The 10,142-nt window shown below is 55.9% G+C and overlaps 1 protein-coding gene across 1 annotated transcript in view; it reads right to left on the bottom strand.

Moving 5' to 3' along the window:
* DBN1 (drebrin 1) overlaps nucleotides 1-6,163 on the bottom strand; it is a 9,191-nt gene extending 3,028 nt beyond the window's left edge. The window contains exons 1-9 of the mRNA XM_014539060.1: nucleotides 5,842-6,163; nucleotides 5,141-5,253; nucleotides 4,911-4,985; nucleotides 4,669-4,815; nucleotides 4,453-4,530; nucleotides 4,045-4,196; nucleotides 3,878-3,941; nucleotides 853-912; nucleotides 641-764 (exon numbers count right to left, since the gene is read on the bottom strand). Of these exons, the coding sequence (XP_014394546.1) occupies nucleotides 641-764; nucleotides 853-912; nucleotides 3,878-3,941; nucleotides 4,045-4,196; nucleotides 4,453-4,530; nucleotides 4,669-4,815; nucleotides 4,911-4,985; nucleotides 5,141-5,206 (766 nt within the window). The 5' untranslated portion in view covers nucleotides 5,207-5,253; nucleotides 5,842-6,163. The remainder of the gene's footprint in view (nucleotides 1-640; nucleotides 765-852; nucleotides 913-3,877; nucleotides 3,942-4,044; nucleotides 4,197-4,452; nucleotides 4,531-4,668; nucleotides 4,816-4,910; nucleotides 4,986-5,140; nucleotides 5,254-5,841) is intronic.
* Between the last annotated feature and the right edge of the window lie 3,979 nt (nucleotides 6,164-10,142).

The raw sequence follows: 10,142 nt of genomic DNA, 5'->3' as shown, positions 1-10,142 counted from the left end.
CAAGGCCTCACCCACCCCCAGAGCTGGCCCTGGATATCCAAGCTGCCTTTGGCCAGGGCGCACATTCAGCCAAGCTGGGCTACAGCCTCAAGCACCAGCCACAAAAAGCAAGGAGCCTGCCCAACACAGCCAGCCCCTGCAAAACACACACCCATGGACAGCCTGCCCCACCCCTGAAACCCCAGCACAGGCCAAGCACACACAGGGTCAAACACTCAGACCAGCAGACAGGGAGCAGAAGGGTGCTTCTGGGGAGGCAGAAGCTACAATGAGAACCCTGACAGGGAACCTGGGTGCAGGCTCCAAGGCTGCCTCACATGCACCACAGCCCTCAGGCTGGACCTGGTTTAACCCCAGCAGGGCCACTCCCTACGGCCAGGGGCGTGCCTTAGCCCATGCCAGAGCTGCCTAGATGGCCTCTAGCACTGCCCACTGCTCAGCCAAAGCCCAACATTGACCATCACCTCCCCAGCCTTCTCAGTCCTGCCACCTGGGAGGCAGCGGGTGGGAGCACGCTTGATGAACAACCTTGCCTTCTCCAAGGGTCCTTGGGCAAGGCTTCTCTTCCAAAAAATAGTGTCAAAGAGGCTCAGGGCCAAAACCTGAGTGGGGGTCAGGTGGGGGTGGGACCTGGGACTACCTGGTCTATGATTGAAGGGCGAGGGTACATCGCAGCTGCCCACAGAGGCCGATGCGACTCGTTCCTGCTGCTTGAAGAACTCCCGTGGGTTGTCAGGCCGCTGGGCAATGATGGCCGCTGCCTCCTGGGGGCACAAGGGAAGGGTCAGAGTCGGGCTGGCCAGGCTGAGGCACTCCCTGCTGGACTCACCTGCCCTGTCCCCCAGCTCTCACCTCTACCTCCGATTCTGACTTCTTCATCTGGGTCTCTTCCTCTTCATCCCTCCGGTCACCCTGGGGAAAAAAGGGACAGTGTCCTGGGCACCCCCACCAGGAGCGCTTGCTTCTTACAGCCCGTTTCCTCCATAATCTGGCAGGAAGAGGCTTGCAGGTGGCACCTCTGCTCCCTTTACCACATCACACAGCTCCTTCTCTCCATCCACAAGGCCCTCAGCCACCTCATATCCAGCCTGGACAGGTGCCTGAGCACCCAGCTCAGCTCCTCCTGCTCCTTCGCCCCAGATCCCCAGTCTTCCAGGAGCACTCCCTGCTTTGCAGCCAACTTTTTTCAAACCTCCTACCCCAGTATCTAGCCAATAGCGCTGTCTGAATTTCAGCATCGTGACTGAGGCTTCCGCATTAACCTCCCTCCACCCCTGACTTGGCCCACATTCCCCTTCCCCTGCCTGACCTCCCCCCTGTCACCTCCCCAACAGCCCCCTTCCACCCTGACCTGCCCACACACCCTGAGATGCAGACCTAACGTCCTCAGCATGACAATAGTTTTCATCCCTGGAACATGCATGCCATGTACCACTTGGTATGGGAGAGGAACCTCTCTCTCCTCAGACGCCCAACCCCCGCCCCAGGTCCAACTCTTCCTGCTTCTGGCCTCAGCTTGGGCACTGCCTCCTGGGGAGGAGGTCCCTGGCCCATTCAGGTCCTTTCCTTCTTTGGGTCCCCACCAGGTGTTCTAAGCACACACCACAGGTTACACTGTGTCGGAAACCTCCTGTTTCTGGGGTCAGGTCCCCTACCCTTTGCGGGTGACACAGGATGAGAACTCAGGTCTCTGTGTGTGGCCAGCATGAGGTTGAGTTGGCACATGTTTGCTCAGTTGGATTCACTACACCAAAGCCTCTTAATAGTGTCCCCTGCTGCTCCTGTGGCAAATGGGGCAGGAGGGACTGAGGGGGGACAAAAAGCGGCAGGTACGGTGGTGAAGTAACTGGGCTCCTGTTTTTGAGCACATGCATAACCGACAGGGTGCATTAGAATGCCCTTCACCGTGTCCCCCTTCAAGAGGGTTGTCACTCAACAACTTCGTGTCTTCCAGAATGAAGTCTAGACTCCGCTGACCTTGCTCTACCTTCCCCAGTTCCCCTGCTCCTCAGCCCACTGGGCTCCAGTCAGTCTCCTTGCCTTCCCATAATGTATATCCAACCAGCTTTTTCGGATGCTCTGTCCCTGCCAGTATAACCTCCCTAGGTTCCTCTGCTTCAAAAAAAAAAAAAAAAAAAAAAAAGACCAGAGTTGGTTTTCCACCTACCAACGACGTGAAAAACACTGAAACAAGTTAGGGCTGTGGGTAGGAAGAAGATGCTGCTGCGCCTGAGCATCTGCAGATATACGGGAGCTCCCGGCAGCCCGGGCATAGAGGGAACTCAGACAGGAAATGCAAGTCTTATCAGAAGAGAGGAAGCATTTTATAGTTCTAAATTCCAAAGTTCCTCACATGGGATCTTCCTAGAGGACCTGGACTTGTAAGGCCACTACACTGACCTGTTAGAACAGCCACTGTCACTATCACAGGAGCCACACATGAAGGGGTCAGATGGGACTATCAAATAATGGTGCAAGTTCCTTAAGATTGTGCCTGAAATGTTGATAATTAGTGCAAGATAAGTGATCAGCTCAGAGGGGACACTATGCTATTCTTCCTACTTTGTGGGTGTGAAATTTCCTATAAAAAGAAGCTTTTTCAAAAAAAGCCCTTGCTCTGAATGGACAAACTAAATGTGGTATATACAGTGGAATATTATTAGCCTTAAAAAGGAAGGAGACATTCTGACACATGGATGAACCATGAAGAAATTATATCGAGTGAAATAAGCCAGTCACCAAAGGAAAAATTCTGTATGATTCCACTCACGTGAGATACCTAGAAAAGTCAAATGCATAGAGGCAAAGTAGATTGCTAGGGGCTAGGGGGAGGGGAGAATGGGGAGTTAGTGTTTAATGAGTACAGAGTTTAAGTATGGGAAGATGAAAAAAATTCTGGAGATAAACCGTAGTGATGCTTGTACAACGTGAATGTATTTAATGCCACTAAACTGTATATTTAAAAACGGCTAAGATGTTACATGTCATGTTATGTGTATTTTAAAAATAAAATCTTCGGTTAATTTCATCTTGTTCATCTTCACCACCATATTTTTAACACCTGGCACAGGCAGGTGGTGGCAAGGGTTTGTTGAATGAATGAGGCTGGAGCTTACCAACTACACATTACCTCCACCCATCCAGAGGCTGGCGGGATTGGTGACCTATGATAGCCACTTAATGCCAATGCCTGCAGGGTGTCCTGCCCCCTCCCTCCCAGTCTTCTCCTGTGGATGTGGCACTGAAGCTCCTTTGGGTCCCCAAGGCCCAACATCTGCCCATCATAGTCCCAATTCAGACAAGTATCACCCACCTCCTGTCCTGAACTATATCGCACCACTGAATGACCTTAATTCAAAGCATGAGGATTTTCAAAGGGCCAATCCACAGGCCCTATGGGACACCCCAATGTTTGAAGGTTCAGACAGCATCGCTGGAACAAGGGGCTGTTCTGAAGGAGACACTGCACACACAGTGTATTGCTCAGAGCACCAGCCAGATTCATTTGTGTGGCTCTTCAGCACTAGTGTTGGGGGACCAGGTCTGCAGCCCTAAGTGCAGAAAGCATGTCTAATCCATCTGAGCCCCTCAAGCCTTGTGGGGAGGGGGGGCAAGGGAGCCTGGTCAGTGAGGGTCTGGGTCAAGATAGATTTTCCTCTTTCAGTCTAAAGTAGAAGCTTCTCCAAGCTTTACTTAGCCTGGGGCCAGACCCCACGTGATTAAGTGGCAGATCTGACCCTTCATGGCAGCCCATGGAGCAATACCCAGAACACCCAGCACTGTCTCCAAGCCACTGATCTCCCCAAGAGGCCCGGGAGCACAGGGCCCACCCTCATTTCCATGACCAGGAGGCTGGAAGCCCTGGTTAAGAACTTACAAAGATAGACTGCTCATTTAACCGCCTCTTGGCCTCCTCAGCTTCTAAAGTCTGCTGTTTCCTCCTGAAATGATAAGTGAGCCTAAGTGGGCATGCACCCTTACGGAGGGCCCACAAGGACCTGCCTGTGGCAGGGTGGGGCCTGCAGCAGGCGGAGCTGGGCACACCTGTGCTCTTCAATCTGCTGTTCCCTCTCTCTGTAGCGCCGTTCCCGCTCCTCCTGCTCTTGCCGCTCCTGCTCCATCCGCTCTTGCTCAAACCGGAGTCTCTCGTCCAGGGCCTTCTTCCGCTCCTCCTCCTTCCTCAGCTCCTCCTCCTTCTGCAGCCACCCGTGCCAAGGCAGTGTAGACCCTGAGCCAGGGGGCCCCCTGTCCCACCAGGCCATCCCCAACCCAGGGCCAGTGAGGTATGGGTTCTGAGAAAACATGAGTCCCCTGGGCATAAGTCTCACTCTTTCAGCTGGGGGAGCACACGGGATGGGACACACTATTGATGGGGGACTTGAGGAGAGAATCCCAGGGCTACCCCATGGGGTCGGGTCAGCTCAGCCTGCAGGCTGGGGTTGGGGTCCACACCTTAGCCTGCTCCCAGAACTGCTCACGGTTAATCCGCTTCATCTCCACAGCTGCGTCAGTCTTCTGGTAGGTGGTGCCCTGCAGAGTCAAATGGTCTGGTATGAGCTCCGAGAGCAGGCTGAGAGCTCCTGGAGTTCCTACCAGAAAAGGCTGAGGACTGAGAGGGCGGGAGTAGGAGAGCCCTGGGCAGGGCCAGCTGCCCTCAGGCACACTGACCACCGGCTCAGCATTCTCATCCTCACGCAGCCGCAGCCGGTGCAGCACAGGGCTGGAGAGCCGTGCCAGGCCGTTGGAAAGCCGCTGCCCAATGGCGCCCGCATCTATGTCTTCCACGCTGCTGGCATTCACAATCACATCGACACCCTGCAGCAAGAAGGTGTGTTCAGGCAGTATGGCTCCCCCCCATCACCACCATCAGCATACAGACCCTGGGTGGCTGGTCCCACCCCGACTCGCACCTGGAAGAATTCAGCCACCTTAGCCACATGGCTGGCACAAGCACATTTTCGGGCATCAGGCACATCTTCACCAACCTGCAAAGTAGCCAACAAAGAGGGGCTTGAGAAAGGACAAGAAAGGGCCTGGGCTCTCTTCCCAGGGGTAGAGTGGGGTTCCCTCCAGAGGTGTCAGAGGGTGGAGGGTAACTGTTCCGGGGTCTCAGCCCCCTTCCCAGCCCACAGCTGCATACCCAGTTGATGAGCACGTATTTTGGCAGCGCAGCCTGGGAGTCCTTGACGCTGCAGAAGCCGTACATCACCTTCTGGTTTTCAAAGTGGCCTGAGAGTTCCTGCAAGCCCCCGTCTGGAGGAATTAGGAGGCATCAGGACTCCCATCTCCTAACCCTTACCCCACTGAGGGCCTGGAACCCAAAGGAAAGACTCCATTTGTGGGCTCTGCAGGCACTGACCCTCCCCCCTTGTTCCCTCCCAGAGTTCTGTGTTGGTGTGAGAAAGAGTGGCAGGCAGGCACTGGCTTTGCCTCTGAGTCCCCAGGGCCTGATTCGGGGTAGGACTGAGGAAATGCTTGTTCTTCACACATCGTTATGACATACTAGTGCCTGGTGAGGTAAAAGAAAGCCTTTGGGCTCTAGAGAAAGTGAGGGAGATCCGGGCCATCCCTACCGGGTCCCCTCCCCATAGCTGTGTGACTCCTCCTCTCTGAGGCTGTCTTCTCATTATCAAATAGGAAACAAGGCTGCCTCCCTCCCACCCTGGGGAGCTTAGGGATGATCAGGAAGGACACCTGCCGGACAAGTGTGGGTCTGCTGGATGCAGGCAAGGAGGTGACCAGGAGCCAGGTGACCTACAGCCAAGCGGGTGGGGAAGAAAACAACCAGAGGAGCGGGGAGGAAGGGCTGAGAGAAGGCAAAGGAATGGCTGGAATTCTTACCTCCCGATGCTGCGAGCTTGAGGTCATCTGAGCCATCCTCATATGTGTACAGAGCCCTGGGGAGAGGGAGTGGTGGTTCTTAGAACTGTCAAGGCCCAGGCTGCCAATTTTGGGTGGGGACAGCTCTAGGGAGGAGGAGGAGGGACACAGAAGGGGCAGGACGGGAAGGGGGCTCTGCCCCAGCACTCACTGCCTGACAATAGGGCTAGGAACCATTTCTGGAGGGGGGACGCCCTGAGACCTGGTAGAGGGGCGCCTGGGTTAGGTGGGGAATAAACAATGGGGGTGGGGTAGAAATCACTGTCCATGTGTCACGTCCTGGGAGCTCTGGTCCTGGCAGCCTACAACTCAGCAAGCGGGTGGGACATGGAGATTCCAAGGCGATGGTTCCTTGGTTACTGTTCCCTGGCTACCATGCTCCTCATCCCCCATTGGCTGTTGCCAGGCATGTGTCTTGGTACCCATCGCCCCTCCCCTCACAGCAGGGAAGGGGAGGAGAAAGAACCTGGTGCTCACTCTGATCAGGGCATCCCCTGGTAACCATGGCAACCCAGCGACTGGCACATGACTGGCCCACTCCAACTGCAGTCTCCTGAACACAAAGGACCCCAGGGACACACCCTCAGCCTTAATCGATGTCTCACTGAAATGTGGATGAGGTCACCCAGGTCCCTCTTGCCCAGACCGGGGCCCCTGGGTGATTTTACTCTTCCTGGTCTTCCAGCCCCTAGGCCACCTCTGCCGCAGCTGAGGCCCTGGCCTCCTGGGACTGCCAGCCTTTCCTTTAGCCTTAGCTTCACCAGAAAGCTGACTTAGCAGCCTTCCTAGCTTTTTTCCTCTTTCCTAGCTTTTTCTCCCAAGTGGCAGTGGCACAGCATCCATTTCACAGAAGGGAAGGCAGAGATGTCTGCTCCTGAGGACCCCCTTTGGGAGAACAGGCCTGGGACAAGGAAGAAGGGCCTTGGTCCAGAGGCTCCAGAGGGCTCAGTCCCTTCCCCATTTCCCTATTGCCAAGGCAGAAGGCAGGGGGTTGGGAGGGTGGTGGGAGCACAAGGGATCTGGACAAGAGAAAGGGAGAGTCAGTGGGGAAAACAGGGAGAGGCGGAAGAAAGAGAAGACAAAAAGAAAAAGAGGAAATGAAGGAGAGAGGAAGGGAAGGGAAAGAAAAAGGAGAGAGGGAGGAAGCAGGAGAGCAAAAAGGAGGGCCTGGCCTAGCCCCATGAGGTCAGCACAAGTCACTGCTAAGGACACACACACATACACACACCCCAATTCCCAGGATCCCTCCCTCATGAAAGGGACACAGGTGGGCTGTGAGGCGGGGAGCTCTTGGTCCAACTGTTGCCCGGGCCCCCTTGCTGGCAGCTGCTTCCCAGAACAGCTGTCCCACCACCTGTCCGGCTGCCCTAACCCACCACTGGGAACAAAGGGCCCTCAGAGAAGCAGGATCTGTCCTTCCCAATTCCACAGATGAGAAACTGAGGCAGAACTCCGAGACCCTGGTCCCCAGACACTGCCTTAGGCAGCATACTGCCCAGGGATGAATGTCAGCCTCTCGAAGGCTCTGCGGGCCCTTCCTACTCCCAGGAACGCCTGCCCTGCCCCTTCCGTCCTCAATCCTTGCCTACCTACTTTCAGGCATCTTTCTGACTCCGGCCACAGCCCTGATCAGGCAGAAACCGCATCTAAGTTCAAAGGCTTCAACAGGCCTTTGGTCCTGAGCTCTACCCACCTGCCTTTCCAGCTGGACCTCTGTATCCACGCCACACACTGGGTTAACCTAGATGGCTCCCTGATGCCGAACACAGTTTTGAATATTTCCCACTCTTGAGACTTTGTGTATATGGTTCCCTTCGCAGAAAGGCTAGGTCTGTTTCTCCATCCCATGCCCACCCTTGGCAGAAATCCCTCGGGGTCCTGATGCCAGATCTCCAAGAAGCTGTGTGCCTCCCCATACCACTTACCACATCCCAGCAGGGATGGAAGAGGCATCTGAGCCCGCCCCAGATCTCACTAAACCAGGGCTTCTCACATACATCGGAGACAGCCTGGGCCCGGACAGCACAAACAATCAGGAGTGGGGGAACCGGGACTCTACACGTCTCACCAGCTCCAACCCCTGGCGACAGACATTGCCTTGAACCTAAGCTTGGTGAAGGCGGATATCTGACTCAGTCAGCCAACACACTTCACTCTGGGTTCAGGATCCAGCACACAATAGCACCAGTAGGTATTTGTAATATTGACACAAACTCTGAGAAACCATCTAGGCCAGAGAAACGGGAATGAGGTAGGAGCCGGAATATGGCAGCTCCAAGGAGAAATGCTGGGGTCAGCTGAGGCGAGAGGCTGAGGGCAGGCAGAGCCCTCAAGACAATGGCACTCTCAGATGTTAGAGATGGAAGAGCCCTGGATGTCCCAGGTATGGTTGAGCCCAATTCCCTCTTCTTTTCTTTTGTTTCTTCTTATTATTATTTTTAAAGTTTTTATCGACTTGAGAGAGAGAGGAAGGGAGAGGGAGAGAAACATTGATGAGAGTGGAACACTGATCGGCGCCTCCTGCATGCCCCCTACTGGGGATGACGCCTGCAACGGAGCATGTACCCCAATGGGGAATCGGTGCATGGGAAGGCACTCAACCAACTCAGCTACGCTAGCCAGGGGCCCCTCTTCTTATTTTCAAGAGGATCAGAGAGGAATGAATTCTTGTGTGGTCACACTGAGTCATGTCACATCCAGGGCAACACTGGCTCTCCTGGGCCCCCTGTCCCCGTGACTGGGCAGTGGTCCATTTCAAAAGAAGTGAGCTCGCCCCACCACCCTCACCACTCAGAGGCCAGGAAAGGGAGAATAATGACAAGCCCCCTTTCCCCAGGCAGCAGTTTTATCCAAGACACCTTCCTCTGGCCTCTGAGTACAGGGTCTGCTCCTAAGTCCTGAGACCCCACTGTATCCCTAGCTCCATGCCGGCAGCTGGGGGCATTCATGCCCCCCACTGTAGGATGTCATTTTCACCCTTTTTAACAAAATGCTATCTAGGCCCTTGGGAGTGAACAAATGTGTGCACATGCAAGGGTACATGTGTGCATCTGTGTGTCCCACACAAAACCCAGATGGGAAGTGACGCACGCCAGTGATGAATAACTAGTTTTGGCCACATGGATACTGCTCGGTGACGGGAGCTCAGGGCTCTACTGAGCAGGAGGTGGGCCAGCAGTGGTTTGTGGTCCCGCACTGGGCCTCCAGAGTTCTGCTTTTGGGAGGTTAGGGGCAGTGATATGGTGGTAGACAGTACCCCTAGACTGAGGGCGAGGGGGGCATTCTGAGATGGACCACGCCCCTCCCCAGGCAGGGCCCATAATATCCCACACTCCTCCACCAGGCCAAGCTGGCCACTTGCCCTGAACTCCTCCCATGATCTCAGCCCCCAGGAGCAGGGCTGGGACAACGGGCTGGCCGGCTACCCACTTCGCCTCTGCTGGCCTCTCCTATGACTGACCTGCAGAACATGGGAGCTTGTCTCCCGAGTCCATCTCTCCAGGCAGGCCTGGCTGCCCGCCAGTGCTGCAGTACTGTGGCATGGACGCCTGGCCATCCGTCCCCTCCTCCAGCCCCCAGGTCAGTGTTCCTACCGGAATGCCCTCCCTACTTGGGTAAAGCCAGCCAAGTGAGGTCCCTCAGGCCTGCCCTCACTCCGTGCCTTGGTATCCTGCCGGCCAGCGGGAGCAGAGGTCTGGGAATAGAATGAGCACCTCACCCAAGAGATGAGTATTTGGGGGGTGAATGATTCCTGAATGGGGCAGTGTGGAACCCCTTGGCTTTCTTACCACCCTGAGGATCCCAGCCCCAGAGCAGGTGGTCCACCCCGCCCAGCTCAAGCTGGAGACAATAGCTGTGGACGGGGAAGAGGGCAATCCCACTCCTCCCCCCCAGGGAGCTGAGAGCCCCTTGCACTGGCCACGGGGCCAAGGGTTCAGAAGATCTGCTCAGCTCCTCGTCCCTTCCTGGGGGCTCCCTCCAGGCTTGTGCGCCTGAGGGCTTCCTCCCAGGGTCCCCAGACTGCCCTCTCGGCTGGCAGTTCGGCCCCCTTGGCATCTCCCAGTCCAGCTGCCCAATCCCTGAAATCCCCTTCACCCTGCCCCCTCCGCGGCCCCGGAGAACAGGAGTCATGGGCTGTTGCCATGTGGCCATGAACATCTTTCCATCACACCCCAACTCCGAGAGGCCCCCCCGGTGGGCGGGGCACCCGGCCCCTCGCCCTCTCCGCTCCTCCCCCGCCCCAGCGTTCCTTTGTGCTGCGG

Source organism: Myotis brandtii, unplaced genomic scaffold (genome assembly GCF_000412655.1).
Source record: "Myotis brandtii unplaced genomic scaffold, ASM41265v1 scaffold208, whole genome shotgun sequence".
Classification (NCBI taxonomy): domain Eukaryota; kingdom Metazoa; phylum Chordata; class Mammalia; order Chiroptera; family Vespertilionidae; genus Myotis; species Myotis brandtii.
Note: the sequence above shows the minus strand (reverse complement) of the source record. Positions and strands in the feature narration are given on the sequence as shown.